This window comes from Netta rufina (assembly GCF_964035555.1).
Source record: "Netta rufina genome assembly, chromosome: 8".
NCBI lineage: Eukaryota > Metazoa > Chordata > Aves > Anseriformes > Anatidae > Netta > Netta rufina.
Genome location: NC_140131.1, coordinates 25,634,053 through 25,654,506, shown reverse-complemented (window position 1 = coordinate 25,654,506; position 20,454 = coordinate 25,634,053). Strand labels below are relative to the sequence as shown.

At 37.3% G+C, this 20,454-nt stretch overlaps 1 protein-coding gene across 1 annotated transcript in view; it reads right to left on the bottom strand.

Annotated features, from left to right (window-relative positions):
* PTPRC (protein tyrosine phosphatase receptor type C) overlaps positions 1–20,454 on the bottom strand; it is an 85,070-nt gene that overhangs the window by 14,478 nt on the left and 50,138 nt on the right. The window contains exons 5-16 of the mRNA XM_084291188.1: positions 16,740–16,835; positions 15,827–15,919; positions 15,423–15,449; positions 12,523–12,555; positions 11,518–11,739; positions 10,817–10,942; positions 9,424–9,564; positions 8,406–8,540; positions 6,825–6,980; positions 3,758–3,948; positions 1,414–1,474; positions 47–155 (exon numbers count right to left, since the gene is read on the bottom strand). Of these exons, the coding sequence (XP_084147314.1) occupies positions 47–155; positions 1,414–1,474; positions 3,758–3,948; positions 6,825–6,980; positions 8,406–8,540; positions 9,424–9,564; positions 10,817–10,942; positions 11,518–11,739; positions 12,523–12,555; positions 15,423–15,449; positions 15,827–15,919; positions 16,740–16,835 (1,390 nt within the window). The remainder of the gene's footprint in view (positions 1–46; positions 156–1,413; positions 1,475–3,757; positions 3,949–6,824; positions 6,981–8,405; positions 8,541–9,423; positions 9,565–10,816; positions 10,943–11,517; positions 11,740–12,522; positions 12,556–15,422; positions 15,450–15,826; positions 15,920–16,739; positions 16,836–20,454) is intronic.

Here is a 20,454-nt window from a genome sequence, read left to right as displayed (position 1 = left end):
AAAAAATAACATTTTTATAAGGAAGGGAGAGAAATATGAAGCTTACCTAAGCTTTTTTTGGTGAAGGTCATAGATTTTATACAGAACCAATAGCAAAGCAATTGATGTCACAACGATCAAGAACACCAAGAATATGATCAGGGCCCTAGAGTTATCTAGGAACAGGAAAAGAAAAAAATATATTATTTTTCAAATAAATAATTAAGAGCATAAAAACTTTAATTTTTTTCTCTCTTTGTTTTTAAAAAATCTGTATACAGAACCAGCCTCTTTTTTTTTTTTTTTTTTTTTTTTTTTAATGAAAAGAACTAAGTAATTATTTTTAAATATTGAACTTAGGTTTGTTATTTCAAAGTTTAAAAATGGCAAGCTCACTGACAAGGAGAGAACTTTTTCATTAAGAAAACTTTCACTTAAGGTCTTTATGCCCACCTGTCGAGATGCTACATCTCACTCACTGGCCTGGCATTGACATGGGCTGCGTGAGCTGTACATGTGAGCAGGGGAGCTGCCAGCTGCTCCTGGCTTTCAAGGCTGTTACACTGTTTGACAGAGGGAATGTGGTGCCTCATCCCCCAGCTGCAGGACTGAATTATCCTGTGATCAGTTACTCATTATGTGAAGGATCTGTTCCTAAATTAATTTATTAATTTACCTCTTTTTAATCTTTTTTTTTTTTTTTCCTGTCAGCTCTTGCCAGTGCTACAAGGACATTTCAGTAACATATTCTTCAAATAAAAACGTCTTTTATCCAATTTATTTTCTGATTTTGAATTGAGTTCAAAACAGGCCTTCTCATTTGGGAGCATCAATGACAGGTTCCCTGTGACCCTTACTGTTGATTAGACTCCAACAGCAAATATGAAGGTAAAGTGCCCAAAAAGATTCAATGGAAAAAGCCTTCCAGGTGTATAAGTTACTTGAGATAAGTAATAAATAAAATTCTTATTTATTTATTTCTCTTGTCTATAATACTTCCCATATCTACAATGCTTGGACTTTCTCATAATTTTTGGCATTGGACACATAAACTCCATGGGAGTGGGGAATCCCCAGCAACTCACACATGTTCAGCTCCTGAAACACAGTATCTGAACACAGGAAAATAATTCTAAAGTGAATAATATAAGTCAGAAGAATGAATTTCTAATCACATTGGAACGTTTCCTGAAGAAGCCACAGCTATGTAGTTATTCTGAGTCATGTTTGGTGACTTGTCAACGTCATTCATTACCTTAACGCTGAAGGAGGATATTCTTTTTTTTTTTTTTTGAATGCAGAATAATTATTAACTATAAAAATAGGCAGATTGAATTTTTATTTAGAAACAATTGTAATAGAATTCACAATTTACATTATTACTCTATACTATGCTAAAGACAAAAAGTAAAAATGCCATATTTATTTACTTACATCTGGTTTTTATACTTCCTTTTACTGGGTTGCTTTCATTTTCGCCATTAAACACAAGGATCTGCATGCAGCAGGTGAGAATAATAACAATGTTAAGATATAGCAAGTAAAAATGCCTGCATAATTTGTTTCCAAAAGCAAAGAACTATGGGTCTTTGAAACGCATCCATCTATTTTCAAAGAATAAACCTCATTGACAGCATGATCTATTGTCAATCTTTATACAGCCCTTTACAGCCCATCTCAGATCTCCACTTATGTTACAGCAAGATCTAGATCCAGAAATGTGTGTATGACTGAATAAAAATGTTAGTGTAAGAGGAGAGACAGTTTACAAAGTCAAAATCAGATGCATCTCAACAGCAACAAAATCCAGTCTATCCCAAAGCAAATCTCTCAGCTCTGAAAAGTAACCAAGTGATATGTAATAGGACATCATTTTATTTGCCTCAACAGTAAATATCTAAATAGTTAACTGAATTGGATATTTTTAACCCAAGTTCCTGTACCGGAAATAATTCATTTAAGGTTAAATTATAAATGCCAAAGAATACTTTTAAATAAGCTGCTTTCTTGCAACATCATCTTTTGGGTACTTTAACTGATATTAAAATACCGGCTTTGTTTAGACGTGTTCATATTTTGTATGCTATTTTACATTTAGCCATTATTTTTCATTTTCTTAATAGAAAGTCTGATTAGATCTAATAGGCAGCTGGATCTTTGTGCATCAAAGATTTTACACTTGCTTGTGAAGAAAAATGAATCTTATGATTAAATGCAAAGATTTAGTACTGAACAGGGGAGAGTACTAGCAGGATTAAATAATTGTGATTTTAAAGCAGTCTCCTGAAGCAAATGAGTAGGAAGGGGAGGAGAAGGATTGGTGAATCCATTGAATTATTCGCTTCAGGCTGAGCTCTCTCTGAGCCTATCCCATCCCTGGAGAGAAATCTGGAAGGACCTTGCCTTCCACCTCTGTTCTAAAAGGCTGATGTGTCCTGGGGGCTGGTGGTTGCTGAGTTCTGCGGCTGGGAAGAAAAACATTTTCTGAGCAGTGGGTAAGTGGCAGCACCCAGAGGAGTAGCTGGGGCAGCAGGGAAATCAAGCAAGAAGCTTCTCCAACTGCAAAAGCCAGAAACCCATTGCAGCAGTCAGTCAAAACCTCACTAAACCAAAAAGTGTTGTGGGTACCCTTCTGTTTATTCCCTGAACGATTCAGAAAGTAGGCAGAAGGAAATTGTGACATCTGCCAGCTTTCACAGGATATCTGTTTTTCTTGAGCCTCTTGACCCAGAATCTTTTCACTACTGTCTAAGGCCATAAGGCTTTCCCTGGTTTCTCCAGTAAGAACTGGGCAAAATATGTTCAAAGCACAAGCTAGTGTTTTGACACAGCTGGAAGCCAACTTCTTGTCAGACAAGCTGCTCACTGCAAGTTGTGGAGAAGGGCCTACAGGAACGTAAGTATTTTTGCTCCTATTGGAGATCATCTTCATTTTCCAAATACATAGCTTTCTGATCATAATCTGTAGGAGAAATATTGACAAAGGCTCAGAACAAAGTCTAGACTACAAAAGCTCTCTGACAATGCATTCCTCAGGAAGACATGAAGAGGGGAAAAAGTTTTTTAAAAAGGGGGAAAATGAGTGAAACTGGTTCCTAAGAGTAATAAACTCTGTCATTCCTACTGGTTACTTCTAACCTAATGTTTCCTGAGAGAAGCTATCAGGACAAAAAGAAATACTCCAGCTGTCCACATTAAGGGATGGACACAAGGCCATTGGCTTCACAAACAAAAGCCAAAAGGATGAAATGCCTAAAAGATGACAACACAGTAGGAAGCCTCCAGGAAAGTGAAGCCTGTAAATAGGGAAATCAGAGGATGATATATTTTAGATGGATACATGGGCAGGTTTGTGAAAGGCTGATGTAAAAACACGTCACAAAAAGAATCCAAACTGCTTTATGATAACTAGTCCCTAAAGCATTAGGGACAGCTGAAGAACAGTGTACAATGAAAAATTTTGAACAATTAATTTCAGAGCAATTATATCAAGACTTAAGTTTCATATTTATTCTCTTTGATAGAAATGACAACCAGATATTCATTAAATGTGTAATTATTGTAATTGTAATATCAGATACATTTAAGACACACAAATTTCTCTCTGTCCCATGCTATTCAGCTTGTACTTTTCATGCTGTCAGAACTTATATGGAATAGCACATAAGGAATGTGCTACAGATGGACCATATTTGCCTTTTTCTCAAAGATCAAATATAATACACCTAAACAATGAAAATATATTTTTTTAGATGTTTAGCTTCATATGCTTACTTACCTCAAAGTCATAATGTGTTGAGTATGAGAGATCTTGTATTTTAAAATCACAACGATCACGATGTTCTTTTTGATCATTCCAGGATAATATAAACTGTGTTTCTTTCCCATACACTTGTTGATTTTGGCAGGTAATCTTGACAGCATTATCACCTTCCAGTTCTAGACGCAAGCCAACCACCGGATCTGGTACTATTTATAAAAGATGTGTTACTCCTTCCATTCTCATAACTCAAAACCAAATATTTTAATAACCACATGGGTTCATGTCTGTTATCTTCTCTCTTAATAATGTCATACATTTGCTTCCTTAAAAATTTCAGTCGCAATTCAACAATACGAATAAAATCAATGCTGGGTTAATCATAGCCTTATCCGAGCCGGAAAAGCTGTAAAGGGGAGCTGAAGCAGCTGGGAGGACCAGAACTCTACCAACAGTCAGGCTGCCAAAGATAAGATGGCAACTTCACCTCTTGCTACTGACACCACTTTCTCATTTCAGGAACATAAGACAACAAACAAAACATGGGAACAAACAAATTTTTCAGTGTAAGTCAATGTCTAAGTTTCAAAGCTGCTGTAACTTGATTTTCCTATCAGAACTTACTGGTGTATTTTGCAAAAGTATTCTTTTGCTACAAGCGTCACCTTGTCCTAAAATGACAAAAAAAAACAACAACAACAACAACAACAAAAAAACAGAAACTTTTTACGTTTTAATGATTATAAATCTGTTAAGGTGAATTTGTTTCCTAGCTCTGATTTTGTATGTTGCAGCAAAAGGCTTTGAGACTGGGGACGTGGGATCTTTCCTTGAAAGTTTTTTAACCCTTTCAGAAAGTCAGGAAGTAAATAACCTTCAGCAAGCCAGTATATATAAAAATTAAAAAAAAAAAGCAGATTTCATCTAGGAGCTAGCAGGACATATGACTTGGCTGGGCAGGTGGCGGTTGCTCACTTTTCTGTACAGGGCAAGTTTGTGAGTTTCCTACTCAGTATGCTGCTGAAAAAGCTGTGGTGAGGAGAAAGTGAGCATTTCTTGAGGGAACGGAGGGAACATGTTTGTTGAGGTCAGAAAAATATTTTACAAAATGTGATTTTTTCTAGTCCCAAGGAGTTAGGCTCTAATGATATATTCTTCTCTTCAAGAAATAAAACTCTTGCAGTATCAGATTGATTATGTTTTCTGCTGCTGTATGTTTACATACATGGAGAATGTGTAATACCATTAACTCATGAAGGCAAGCAAAATCTTACTTCCTCAAAAAATAAGAGAACCGTGTGTTTTTTTGTTTTGTTTTGATTTTCTCAACCCTTAAACTTGTGTCACGGAACACAATCTCCACCCAAGGTATTAAAATATGAGTATATCCCCAGAAAGTGGGGTCTCCAAAATGCAAATATGCTCATACTAGATAAATCATAACTATAAAGAAATAATCATAAATCATAAAAAAATAATCGTGCTCATATTAGGACTGTTTAAAAATTAAATACATTTTTCAGTTTTGGTTACAGCTAAGTCTCTGATCAAATATGTTACATTATCAATGCATCCATTTACCAGTTGTTTATTTTTCTATGGGGCTTCAGGTGATAATTTTGATCTCCATATTGTTCCAAATAGAATTTAAAACTTGTTAACCCAGTGATTCCCAGAGTAATAGGGAAATTCCATTGTTTTCAAGGATATTTATATTTTATATTTAAAACTGGATGCAAAAGCTCTGTATATTCCAAAGAGAGATAGGATTCAAAATTCAAAATAATAGTCTGTCAGAACTATTTCCCAAAGAACTAGTGAAACAAATTTAATAACAACAGGAGTCAGATTCAGTGTTCTTATATATCCAACTCTACGTACTTTCCAGAAGTGCTAAAAGCAATGAAAGATTTTTATTTTTTCCTAATATTAGGAAAACAACAATAACAAAACACACACCCACAAAAAAAAAATATACATGCACACACATAAAAAGCCTACCATCACTAACACAAAAATAATGCTTTATTTTTCACTAAAAAGTAATTTTTGATTTTTCAGTGCAATAAAGAAAATATTGATTTAGTATCCTAGCAGGTATTTTCTCTGCTAGGATATTTTCCATTATATTTTCCCTGTAGTTGTACCTCTCTCTTAGATGAGCCTAGAGGTGGTAGAACTAGAGCTAAAAAAAAAGTACTGGAATAAATTAGATAAACTTTTTTTTTTCTCAAAGAAAAAATGAGAACAGTAAGAGCCCCTACATCTGAAGATAACAAGGAACAAATAAACAAATAAATAATAATAATAATTTAAAAAACAAACAAACAAAAAACCACTAAAATAATTCCAGCCCCCTTTCCAAACTAACAAACTAATTAAATGGCAACAATAAATTAGGAAGTAGTAATGTCTGCATCTGAAAATTAGTAAATATCTTTAAAATCTGTATTTTTTCAGCTCTTCTTGTAGTTATATTGATAGAACATGCATGTGAAACAAAGAATCATGGCCATGGGGACAGGCTTTCCATGGAGGACAGACCTTTCTGACAGCACGATGCTAGGTATGCTTTTTGTCTATAACCTAATGAGGAGTCTTAGAATTTGACTGCCAAACTAACTGAAACACAGTACAGATATTAGTATTGGTGTATCCTTGGCCATGCAGGTCTGCTTAGAGCAACCAGGCAGCTACAGAAGAGAAGGTATATTCTGCACATCTTTGTAGCTTTCATTCCACAAAGATGTTTTTCTTTCTCTTTTTTGCATAATTTGAATGTTCTCTTTACATGAAGACATAAAGCTTTCTAAAGTCTTCTAAAAAAATCCAAATGAACACAGATATTTTGAAAAGTCTAATATAGATAAAAACAGTAAATGAATAAATTAAAAATAGATTAACATTAAATAATTAGAAATGAAACATTAATGACATAAATGTTAGTAAAAAAAAAAAATCTAATGTTAATCAATTTATCAAGTAGTAGTAATAACATATATAAAAATGTAAAGTACAATAAGAAAGTACATATTTCCTGTGTTAGGGTCAACCTTGACCTTAACAGTTAGCAAACAAGACTTACCTCCTGGTTTTGTTCTAGAGTTGGCTTTGTTCCATTTTCCCACAATTTTTTCCTGATGTATGCCTTTTATATATGCAGCTACAGACACATTAAATTTGGCATAAGCTGTAAAGTTATCACAAGTAAACTCAGTCATGTTTTGTATGTCAATTATACCTTCAAAAAAAAAAAAAAGAGAGAGATATGTTAGGAGCACAGAAACTCTCTCACCTCATCAGAGCTACCTAAAACCACTGTTGCGTAATTCCATTTTAATTACTTTGTCCTAAGGAGGCTTGGTTGGTTTGTCCTGCTCATTAATGCTAAGTGAAGGCTCAGGAAGAAGAATACATATATTCCCCAAACAAACAGGTAGGAAGTTGAGTTTTTTTGTTTATTTTATTTTGTTTTACATCCTCAGTATGTCATTAAGACAAGCATAATTAAAAACTAATGTAAGGCACATAGACAAAGAGAAGCTGGTACTTTCTTCTGTGTTCAGCTTGGGAAGAGGTTACTAGATGTCCAAAGTCACTCTGCATGCTGGACAAGCTTGTTCTAGTAATGATGCAGGAGATGCCATCTGTTTTCAGTGGTGGCAAGCAGGACAGAAAGGTATTGCCCAAGGAGCAGCATGAGCAAAGCTACTACCAACACTGCTTTGGTGGCCTGGGGAATTGAGGAGCAATGGCTTTTTGATGTCTCCACAAAGCACAGATGCTTCAGATGAGACCTCCTCACACCCAAGCATCCTACCTAGGTCTCCTACATTGGCCAAGCCAGACCAACCACAGAATCAGCACATACATGTATGAAAGGAGAGAATGCTTAGTAGAAGACAAGTACCTGGCTTTATCTCTGTAAGCATGAATATGCCACCCTCTGTACTTAGGACTCCCTGACTTTTACATACTGACTTTTACATGTTACATAGAAGGCAGTTCCCTTTCTGCTCTTGCCACCGTTTCAGTAAGTGTACACAGATCCATAGTCCTCCTTAGAAATTTCTGTCGTCATTCTTGAAGGAATAAATAGGTTCAGTGTTGCTTTACTAGAACCCGTCAAGCTTACTATGTTAAGCAGAAACAGGGAAGAAAAATCCTAAGGGAAGAAAACTGCTAAAATAAAAAATAAAAAAAATAAAAATAAAAATAAAAAGGTTTTCACCTAGAATAATTATTCCACTTCTCCACAAACTTCTGATTTGTGAAAAATTAAAACTATTAGATGTGAGTCTTCTCTGAGAATAAATGAACAAGCTATGGGTGCATTTTCTGAGGCAGACAATGCCATTCTAAAAACTGATCAGGCAACTGATGATCTTGTCACATTTTAATACAAGATACTTGAGAAATGAAAGATGACAGTGATGTCCTGAAATGATAAACTAAATAACCACATAGTTGAATTGAAGCAGCCTCAAAGTCAAGAAACTTTTAAAAAAGATTTGTAGAACAACAATAGTAATAATTTAGTGTTTTTACTGGACATTTTTAAGGAATTCCAATATGTTTGGACACTGCCTCATGCTTGGTGCCCACTAAATAAAAACTAAATAAAACATGTGAGGAATTATTTTGTACCAACAGAGGATATACTTACTGTTGTTATCAGTGCCATTGCAGTTTATATAATAGCCACGTATAAGAGTTATCGGAGTCTTGCTGGGTGGTGTCCATTTAACTGTTACATAATTGACATCAATTTCTACTGTAAGATCTTCTGGTGCTTCTGGAGCTGTTTGTTTGTTTTGTTGTTTAAAAAAAAAAATGGATGGGAAGGAAAGTTAGAATGAAAATGCAAAATATTCCGTTTTATTTCTATTTTAATTAAACTCAGTTTCATTGGATATTAAAGCAAGATAGCAATAACGTAAGATTTTGCATAGTCTATTTCATTCAGAGAAATTATACACAATTATAGAGTACATATAACAGCATCAAATTAGAGTAATTTCATAAATTTAATCAATTCAGGATATAGGTGAATACAGCAACATCACATTTTACTAAAATTCTTCAACAATTCCAATTATTATACATTGTTTTGATTTCCTTATAATTTTAACCAACTTTAAATTTCTATCCTGAAATTTTCTTTGCAGGTTTCTTGATTTAAGGTGATTTTCTGTTTAATTGATAAAATAATGCTAAGCCATTTCCAAGGACAATACTGTATAATACTTTATCATTTTATCTGGAGACATTCTTTGCAATTATTCTATCATCTTTCTTCACAAGCAAGAGTTTGATATTTGTTTTTCTCTAGGGCTGCACTTTTTTTTATTCTTTTGTCTTCACTTTCATTGAAAATTGCTTACATTTTGCCACTTTCTCATCCTTAAAAATAAAAAGTCACAGTCTCTTAGGGAAGAAGAGGAAGGTTTGAGACTGCAGGTCTGAGCCTGGGGTTGGAGGGAGAAAGGACAACTGTGACTGTGGTCAAAGAACTACCATAAATACAGGAGATGAGGTGATAAGAGCTGGAGGAGAACCTTAAACTGGCTGAGCATGCTGCTCAAAATTTATCTTAATCCTCCAGGAAGCACAGACAGTTGGATTTGCAATGGGTGTTTCTAGAAATACGTGGAATGCAAAGCAAAATTAAGCATTATACTTGCCATCATATTCTGTTTCTATATTGAAGGAATCGAGGTCAAACTCTTCTCCAGAATGCTTTACTGTATGTTTGCATTTAAAAGAATGGTTGGTTGTTAAATCGTTCATTAATACGCAAGATCCAATTGACTGCCAAGATGTTTCTGGAAAGGTAGAAACAAAAATGGCTTACCCATATTTTTCACAACTCTAAAAATATATCATATATCTGAAAGTATATCAAATCATATCTAAAAATATATTATACCATCTTAACTAGGATTTTATCTACCATATTTATTCAACATAATTTTTAGTACACTACCAGAATATCCAAAACAGAAAAGCGTACGACTTAGTGAACCCAAGTGACTGAGTTCTAGGTTCTTTTACACCAATTCAGTTTGCATAGATCTTTACTTTCCATCTAACACTCCTATTTTTATATCCCTTTTACATTGTGGACCCCAAAGCTGCACACAGTACTCAAGGTGAGGCCTTACCAATGCTAGGCAGAGTGGGACAATCACTTCTTTCAAGTGATTAGCTATATATTGCTTAACACACCCCACAATGCGGTTGGCCTTTTTGGTAACCGGGCCATATTGTTGACCTGTTTTGAGCTTACCATCAACCAAAACCCCCAGATCCCTCTCCAGAGGGTTGCACTGCAGCAACTTGTTCCCCAGACTATATATACACCTAGGATTACACCATCCCAGGTGCAAAATCCAGCATTAAATTTCATACAATTGATGATTGTCCAGTGCTCTATTCTATCAAGATCTCTCTGCAAGACCTGTCTACCCTCAAGGCAAGTGACAGCTCCTCCAGTTTAGTATCATCTGCAAACGTACTTGGTATGCACACAACTCCTGTGTCCAGGTCATTGATAAAAACATTGAAGAGAATATTTGTCGTGCATTTTTCTAGAACATGGGGATATGGAGCATACATATCTTCTTTACCACACCATTTGCCTTTAAGCCGATGTTTTCTCAGTCTGCAAGGCTGGCAAGCTCCAAGCACAGAGTGTCTGTACTCAGCTATTCACGAGCCTGCAGAGCCAGCTGCCCACTTTGTCTGCAAGGGAGCAGCTCACAGGAGACACTCGGATTTCCAAGTTCTCAGCTCCCCTTCAGGCCATCAAGCAGGAGCTCAACACCTCCAAAAGTCTGCAATTTGTGAAGCTGGTAAACTAAAGGAATAGCTCTCTGGGCTTGAACTCTCCCCCAGATCTTCTGCAGTGTGTGGAATGGTAGTTCCTAACCTGCCCACTCCAGAAATTCTGAACATCTCTTCCCTCATGCTGGCACAATTAATGAAACCTGCCAGTCTCATCCAAAGACAACATCTATATTGCTTAATAAATAAATAAATAAGTAAGCATTTTAAATTATGTTAGAAGTTTCTTACCTTCACAGCTAACATTCACATTACTACAGGCATGTAAGCAATCTGTATCTGAGGTATTGGCTTTGAAACAGAACTGTACAGATGTGCTGTTAAGAATCTTCTTTTCTAAAGAACAGTGGCTTTTATCTAGAAAGGATTAATATTAAATAGCAATGTGACATTAGTTGTATTGATTCTTTAAATATTGATTTGTTCTTTTATATTTGTTAATTTGTTCTGCAATATGAAGATATAATTGGCACAAAATGATGTGCAAAGAATTTAACAAGAAGATGAAATTTAAAAAGTATTCATTAGACAGAAACAATTGTTGTATTCAAATCATAAATGAAACTTTTAATTCAACAAAAGCAATAACTTTAGTGAACAAAACATCCAACATAGATAGTAGCTCTCAAGTGCTGGCCAGCCTTGTTATTGCTAGCCATGCTGCATATGACTGATGCAGATGAAGTTCACTTTTCCTTTACAGTGAAAAAATTGTATTTTTTACATGAAAACCTCTGTCTGATTCTCTGTAAAAACAATAATAGACTATGAAATCCATGAAAGCTGTATTACTGCATGTGGAAGGAAGGAAGGAAGGAAGGAAGGAAGGAAGGGAGGGAGGGAGGGAGGGAGGGAGGGAGGGAGGGAGGGAGGGAGGGAGGGAGGGAGGGAGGGAGGGAGGGAGGAAATTACTAAGACCCTTCTATACCTACCAGGTGGAATAATTATATTTTTGCATGTGTGGTTGTTAGATGTAAGTTTATATATTCTGCATCTGTTAAGTTTTGCTGTGTTGGTGTTGACATTCACCCGTGACTTCACCTCATCTTTGAGCAAAATAGCATATTCTGTGTTGTTTTTGAGATTCTTCAGTGTAACTTCAACCATGTTTTCCTCGTCTGTTCCATTTCCTGTGCTGTAGGATATATTATCATCTAAAAGAGAAGGACAAAAAAGCAAACAATCATTTCATGACAATTTTAAGGACTCTTAAATGTTTTGCAGTATCTGGTATCCCCAGCATCACAGGTGCTAAAGAATCAGAAAATACAGCAAAATTGCCTCGTTTATTTTTAGTGTTATTTGTTACCTTAAAAATATTTAAAAGAGAAAATTTCCTTAGGAAAATATTGTTTTAAGTCATTCTCTAGTAAAGGAAACCGAAGAATTAAAAAGATTAACATTCCAGAACTACATTTTTTTTTAATTTAAAATGTCAATTCAAAGTGAAATATTTTATTCTGACACATTGAATCCTTTGTTTGTCCAGAAACTTCAGATTTTCTCATTTAAAACATTTCATAACCATTAAATAATAAAAGCCACTTCTGAAAACTGGAGAGGGGACAGCTCTCTCATTTTGAAGAAAGAGAAACCAATATCCAAGCTTTGGATTTACTATAGTTATGAACTGCAGTTTGCAGCATGTGTTCATTGGCAGTACGGGGAAAAATTAGAGAGAGCCTAGTTGAATGAAAGCAGATCTCTTCTGCAGCCCTTACATTGACAGCCTAGTTCAAAGGCAATTCAACATAACTCTAAATGAAGATTAGAAGACCAGAACTGTTAATAACTTTAATGCAAATCTTTCAGAAGCATGAGACAGTTTATAAAGCAAATTGAAATGGTAGCTCATTTGTTTTAGTGATAAGTTTTCCCTGAGTTTACTGATATGTTCAAATATCAGGGCTGAGATAAATAAGGGGTTTGGTTCTTACCACAAGGTTCTTCAGTTGGCACTGAGGGACTTTCTATAAGAAAAGAAAACAAAATGAAGGTGTACTTCAGCAAGTATGATTTTCACAGAGCATTAGAGGAAGACAACTGGTACTGCCTAAACTGGTACTCTTCATTCAACACGTTACAAGTAATTATATTCAGCACCCTATTCATATTTGAAAAAGGGGAATATATCAGCCACATACATACCAATTCTTCTACAAGCTATTTTAGTCATGTGCATTTCATCATTCTCCAATGATACCAAACTGTTTTTTTCATAACATTTCAGCATACAAAGTTACACAAGAATATTCCAAAATCACGTTCTCGCAGTGGTATGATAAGCTACAGCAGTTTGCTGGGATACGAATGCTATGGAATGCCTAAGCGAGCACTTTCCAATGTCACCAAAGAAACACATTTTATCTACTTTATGCATAGTTACTCGTGTATCTGGAAACAGACTAATTCAAGAGTACAGATCGTTTTACAGTTATTGTTACACTGGAATATCCAGAAGAAATTAAGAGCTGGTATTTAGGAAATCTGTACGGAAGCTTGTGCAAAAAAAACGTCATCCTGCAACCAATTATTTAAAATATACTAAGGTGTGAGTACTATCAAAAGACAGATATCTAATTTTCTTCACAGAAGTGTCTTGGATTTGTCTATTCCCTCTGGCCTAGGAACCAGATGGCTGAGCAGTGCCCCTAATGAGAGGGTTAGCTAAGAGGGGCCAAGATGGCTCAGGGCAGGAGACCCACAGGTAGAAGCTAAGCTCAGTCTGTGAAAGAAGACAGCTAATGACAGCCTACAGCTACTTGAAGAGCAGTTATGAAGATGACAGGAGACAAACACCTGGATGTACTTTACTCAAACACACACACCCACCTCAATGACCTGAATAATTCCTTACAGCACAATTGCCACAACAATACATGTAAATGCTTCATATATTAGGTCCCAAGAAAATATTAATGCTGAGTGAAACAACAGGGAAGCCATTGGAAAACAGAAGTTCACAGGTCGCTGGATGTAATCTCATGTTTTTGCTGCTTTAGCAAACTTCTATGAGTAACGAGGAGAGTAATATTGACTGAGTAATTGGACAGATTCACTTTCCTACCATGCCACTCCATGGAAACAGTTTATGTTTTTCACTTCCTTAACAAGCAGTAAATTTGGTGCCTCTAATCCTACTCTTAAAATATTAATAATACTCCTTAAAAAAAAAAAAAAAAAAAACACCTTAAGTTTGATGCAGTTGTATGCCTACTTGCATACCTAATTTGTATAACTTAAAAATATATATCAAGATTATTTATTTCATTCTAACACATTTTCTGTGGTTGCAGTGTGATAATTGCGATAACTGTGTGCAAGTTTGTCACCTATTGTATGACTGGGGATGGTCCCCGTGCTTGCTGGCATGCTGACTGGTGAGGTGGTGCTGTGCAAGGATGTTGTTTTGTTATCATCTGTAAGGAAATAAACAATACGTCAGCATTAAAAAAAGCAAAATTCCCTATTTCATATGGCTACATCATCAGTAATGTCTTACGCTACACTCCCTCCTCCCCCTTTATTTCCTTCCAGGGTTTTTGTAATTTAGAGAAGAGTGCTGAAGGAAAGATCATGTTCATATATCCAGAAAATGAGAAAATACATTATATAAAGAGAAAGCAAACTTTTAGGAATATAGCATTTACTAATGATCTTTGAAATGTACACTGATTTTTTTTTCTTTCCTTTTTTTTTTTTTTTTTTTTAGGCATAATCCGCATTGGAGTCAACAGCGTAGAACAGAGCAGAATAAGAACTACCTTAGTAATTGTGAACTAGGAACTAAAACATTCTGCTATGTTCTGACAGTACAGCACAATTATGAACAGTGCCCATGCTCTTTCAGAAACAAGCAATCCAGTAATGCTTAAATGCCAGATAAGACACATTGCTCATTATATCACTTACTATATCTTAGTATTTATCTCCCTGCTTATAAGCCTCGGATGGGTTTCTCTATTCTCTTAGGTCCGTTCCTATTCTTGCTTTGGCAACAACCTTGTTGACAGTAGTACGAGTTTTGATACTACTGAGGTAACTACAAGATTGAGCATCAGACACCAGATCCTGAAAATAATCAATTTGGCTCTGGCTCCTATGCTGAATTGCAGGTACCTATTCCATTTGATGAACCACAAACTGGAAAAGGCTACCCTGAGGCTAAATTACTCATTTTTCCCCTACAGCTCAGAGTGCAGCATGTGGCACCTAAAAGAAGTCAGCAAACCTGATGAAGCATGACTGAAGGCAGTGGGAGTGCGTGTGGTAAGGGCAGCAGGGCTGCTGTGTGGTGAGTTGCTGGGTCCCGTGGTTGGGTCGGAGCCTGTGTGCGTGGAGAGGTGTGTGCTGTTTGAGGGGATGCCACCTGTGGCAAGAGGAACGGCGGTTTCATTAGTGTTTCGGAGGTCACCCACTCACAGAACGAAGCAAAACTGCAAACAGCACAGGACAGCCCCACTGGGAGCTCTCCTGCGCTGAGGCACTGTGCATTTGGAGCAATCAAAGGTACGCTGAATGCACAAGGGTCATGGTGTAAGGGAGAACAACAGGCGGCAACCGAACATCCAGTAAGTGTAACCCCTTATGGCACGGACTGCACATCTTCCATGACAAATGCTAGGTTTTAAAATACACTCAAGTACATGACTCAGAACCAAACTGGTTTGATATTCTTCCCTCTTAAAACAGTGTATTTCATTTCACCGGGCTGAATGAAAAAGCATTATATGTATTGCACACATTACACAAGACAATTATACACAGGAAATGGAAAGAAGAAACAACCTGAAAAAAGTGTCAGTGAATTTCTTAATGTAAATAAAAAGTTTCTTACTAGTTGGTGTTGTCACGTTCTGAGCTCCTGAAAAAGACAAAGAGAAAATGTGTAAATTACATTTTCAAGGAATCACAGGCAACCATATTATATTAATTTTTTTTAAATAAAAAGAAACTTTCTTTCCTCCTATCAGCTGAGCTTTCCCCAGATAATTACTTATTCTAAAGTAAACTCTATTCTAAACTTTAAAACTTTATTCTAAAGCAACTACTAGACCCCCAAAACATCAAGTATATACATGTATGTAGGCTCTAATTTTCCATATTAGAAGTCCCAATTCCTTGAGCAGGGAGTCTGCTGTGCATCCTGAAGGATGGACATAGTTTCAGGAAGGCTGCAGCAGATGCTGGTTCAGCTGAAACAGAAGAGCAGCAGTGCCACGGTCCTGACTTCATGGTTACCTTTAGTGGTGCTTGGAGGTGGGAATGACGTGGAGCGTGGAGGTGACAGAGGGGAGGGGGAAGAGCTGGTAGGTGCCTGATTTTCATCTCCTGCTAAACAGTGAGGAAAAAATATCATTGAGTGAGCAATGTGTGATCATGAGAAGTTCATTTCAAGCAGAAAGACTACCACTTGTCTTCTGAATCAAATGCCTCCCTCCAGCACTGGCAAGAACAAGTTTGCATTGCTCTCCAGTTCCTGCACAGAGCATGTAACACACCTGCTTGGATTTATCCCAAGAGCGTAGCTTACAATGAGGTCTGCAAAACCATGAAGTGCCAAATTCCTACCAATTTCTCTGGGATGCCTTTGTGGCAATGAGATTTGACAATCCTTTAGCAAGGTAAGGGGATGTACTGACTTCACGTGTTTGAGAACACCAGCTAAAGGGCGTGAGTTAACACGCAGCTTGCAGAAAGCACATGAATGGGGCTGTTTTGTTTCATGCTATCGATCTGGGAAGGACCTTCTTCCCACAGATCCTCAGGTACCGCTGTGGCACCTGAGGTAACTGCAGGTAAGTAGCACTGTGAGAGCTCAGGGTGAAATTCTCAGCTGGGAGCTCAAGGGCAAGGGGTGTCCATAAGGAAAACACGAACCCATAACAACAGCATGTTGCAGCTGGAATTGTAATTGCTTTCTTTAAAACACATGCTTCAAATTTCCACATTTGATTTAATTAAAATAAATAAATAAATAAAACTACATATGTCTTCATCATATTAACAAATTTTGCTGCAGTATAATTGGCCTCGCACAACCTAAATCACCGGATTGCTTTAACAGTGACAGAGTTAGTGTTTGATAGAAGTAGATGTCACTTCAGCTGAAACCGAAGAGTAGCAGTGCCATGGTCCCAAATTTCAGTATTACCTTTAGTGGTGCCTGAAGGTGAGAGTGACGTGGAGCGTGCAGGTGTAAGAGACGTAGGGGAGGGGGGAGAGCTGGAAGATGCTGCAGTTTCATTTCCTGCTGTTTAGTGAGGAAAAAATACGACTGAGTGAGCAATGCATGAAGGTGAGAAGCTCATCTACATTAGAAAGAGGGCATTATTTTGTATGACTTTCTCTAAACCATGCTTCTTAGGTCAGGTGAGGCTGGAGGGTACTTAAATGGCACTTTCATATTTATTGATGCATTTTGCGACAGCAAAACCAAAACCCTCAAAATCTTTCACTTCATCACACAGCAGCGTGTACAAGTAACATCAACAAATAAAGCATGATTTTGCATGAATGAAGAATGACTTTATTAGCAAGAAGAGACACCAACACTAATTCTCTTCTCAAGAAAAATCTTACCTGTCTGTAATCCTCATCATACAAAAGCCAGTAATCCAAGGCTCGGTATTCCCAAAAGACCTTTACTTTACCTAATATTCTTCTCTAAATCCCAGCACACTTCCTGGACCACCCTGCTGATATTAAGAATCCCTCTAGAGAACTCTGTCTCCAGGTTAACCTTTCATAAACTACTGCCTGATTTCAGCTGGGAGTTATGCCCTTTTCACAGCTATAAAAATAAGCCCCACTTTTACACTCAGTTTTGAAATCCTGACCCAAAACATTCTTAATTTGTGTAATGTGAAATTTCTCTCAGGATAAAGGGAGACAAAAATAAATGGCAATTGTCTGGAACCAGGAGAATAAGGACTACTCGTAGGAGTGTCCATCAAAACAGAAGTTTGTTCTCATCACTGTGTCTTTTACTCATTTAGAGGATTAGAATCTTCCACTTTGAAATACAAATTTTGAAAGTCATGCTCATTTCCTGGAGACATCTTTCTCTAACACTATTGCCAGGCTTTCAAAAGGAGAAAAATTCCACTTGTTCACATACTGTAATTGTCCACAAACTTTCATTCACTCATGTCTCTTCCTTTCTTGGCCTTTTTCTACTAGTTCTCCTCCCCTACGTTTCTGTTACAGATAAGAAACAAAAGTACAGATGATCTCCATATATCACTTCAGTGTCTGAAATCTCAGGTAAGGACTGGAAATTTGTTAACAGGAATTGTATAAACTAACTATATGTATTAAGGTGCCAAGAACCATGTAAAGCTAATGTGTAATCATATTTGCCATGATCAATTCAATCTCAAAGTATCTTCTTATATTTTTAAAATTTGGTGTTTGAAAGCCAGCAGTTGGTCACTTCCTGTTTCATATTATGATTTTGTTTTCTTCAACCTGCTTACCAGCTGAAAAATCAATAATTCCCTCTCCTTCCCAGATCTTAGTTCAGCACATAAATCATACCTCAAGCCCCAAATTAGCTTTCTGTAAGCATCCAGTTTAAATACAGTGTGATGTTTATTGCTTGCTGGTGGTGATACTACATGCCACGCATGATCACAAAACTGTTGAGGTTGGAAGGGACCCGAAGAGATCGTCTGACCCAATCCTCCTGCTCACACCTGGGTCAGCTCTTAAAACAGTTTAAAACAGAAAATAACAATCCTAGATCACCCTTACCCTTTTTTTCCCCTAAATAACCACTGGCATTTTAACAGAACTTCATGGCAGTTTTGTGCCATTCTAAGCAGTTTATCATTATCCTGTTCTTCTGTGATTCAATGATATTATATCATGTTCATAGCAATGAAATAGGATGCAGTTAATAAGAATTCAGTAGGTGGCACCAGAACACTGAAAAAAACACAAAACTCTCAAACAGCAAAGGTATTGCAGTAACAGCAAGATACATTTCCCCATATAAACTTGTACAGGGATATCAGATAAAACAAAGGGAAAAAAAAAATAAAAGAAGGATCCCGACACACTGGACTATATTTCTCCAGTATTAATAGACATGTTGCTAAAATTAATTTAGTTTTCCCAAAATGTCCCACAGCTACAGATCTATGCCAGATCTAACCTCTGGGTAACAAAGTTAACTGCGAAGTCACAGCTGTCTGCTCATGCTTAAATTCTAAAACACATACCTGGAAATTTAAAGGTTCAAATCTGAGAATATCTTTAATAAGGATGTTCAGCCCCCAGAAAACATCATGTGCAGTATGAAAGCCTGATGATCACCAACTAAGCAAGTTGGTCTATTTCCTCACATCTTAAACTGCACCCAGCCATAAGCCATTTTAAGATAATATACATAGGATAGTCTCAGACATTCCAAGTGCAAGAATTAAAGTACGTAAAAAGTTGCTAATACAAAAGGTGTATGCAAGCTTCTCTTCACCTTCTCTTGATTTGGCCACTGGCTGGTTCCTACTAACTTACCCAAAAGCTAAGACCTATCAGCAGTGTTGGAGCACTTCTGGCCACGGTCGAGTGCCCTGCAAAAAGATAACCCCGGCACAACCAGCAAATGGACAGCTTGGCTAATTACTTTTCTGCTCTCCAATCTCTCTCTATTGGCGGGCAGACAGAGTGCAACTGCTGCCTTAAAAAAAGGTTTGACATGAGATGACAGGTTCTCCACGGAATGCTCCTAACTTGGACGAGCTAACCATCCTTTCTCCTGAAAGCTTGAAGGCATGCAGGCCCTGAGATTGAAATATGGGACTATTATATTTTGAAGAAGCCCTTCAGTGTTCAACGAGAAAAGTAGATGGAAGAACTATGAAAGAAATCAGGCCAAACATCTTAATCTCCAAGCAGAACAAGCTGTAGGGCACATTTGGAGGTCCAGGAGCAGCTGTATCACTGACGCAGTCATGGCTCTGCACCTGCTGCCGTGAGCCATGGTTGCACCCTCATAAGAAGTTAATATTTGCTGCTGTTCTCTAAGGAAAGACAGAATAAAGTGAAAACACTTTCCATTCGGAAGGACCAAGCAACCCAAGAGCAGACAATGCAGGCCTAGGATATGTTAAAAGATACTGTGTTTCAAGTAAGTCCAGGGTATGATCTTCTCAAGCAGAAGGAAGCACCAGCACATACTTCCTGTACTTGTGTGTTATTAAAGGAAACTCCAACTGATAAGATAGCGAAACTGGAGAATCTGCATTAAAAGCCTAAAAACATTACCATGTTTTAAAATGTTACCATGTTTTTATGGGCAAAATATTATCATGTTTTTATAGGCAAAAATGCCTTAACTGATGGCAGGGAACATGCCTTTTAACTACTTTCTGCTTCGTATGTTGCACAGTGGGTAAAATGGCCCCAGTTTGCTATTTCCTGCTGCTCTAGGCAGGGGACTGAGCTTGCAGGCAGGTATGTCAGGCAGCTTCTCCTCCATGCACAGGAGTGCTGCAGTACTGCGTCCCGGACTGCACACACAACACAGAGGAATGAGGAGAAAGAGGGTCCCTTTCTGCTAATAGCATATTTAGTGTTTTATCTAGCATGGTACCATACCCATTGGCTCTTCACAACCAGCTGCACTCTGCGTGACTTCGCTAGACCCAGGGAGGGGCGGAGGAAGTCATTCTTCCTCTCAGCCTCACGTCTGCAGAACTGCTGGCTGCCCAGGGCTATTCTCTCCCAGGAAAAGTGCTTTGTGATTCTGCAGAGCTGCTGCCCTTTCCCAGGACCTCCTCACCCTTTGGCATATTGGGCAGACCCCAGCATCCCCCACCAAGCAGGACTTCACACTAAGCAGCCTGTGTAGGTCCAGAATTGGT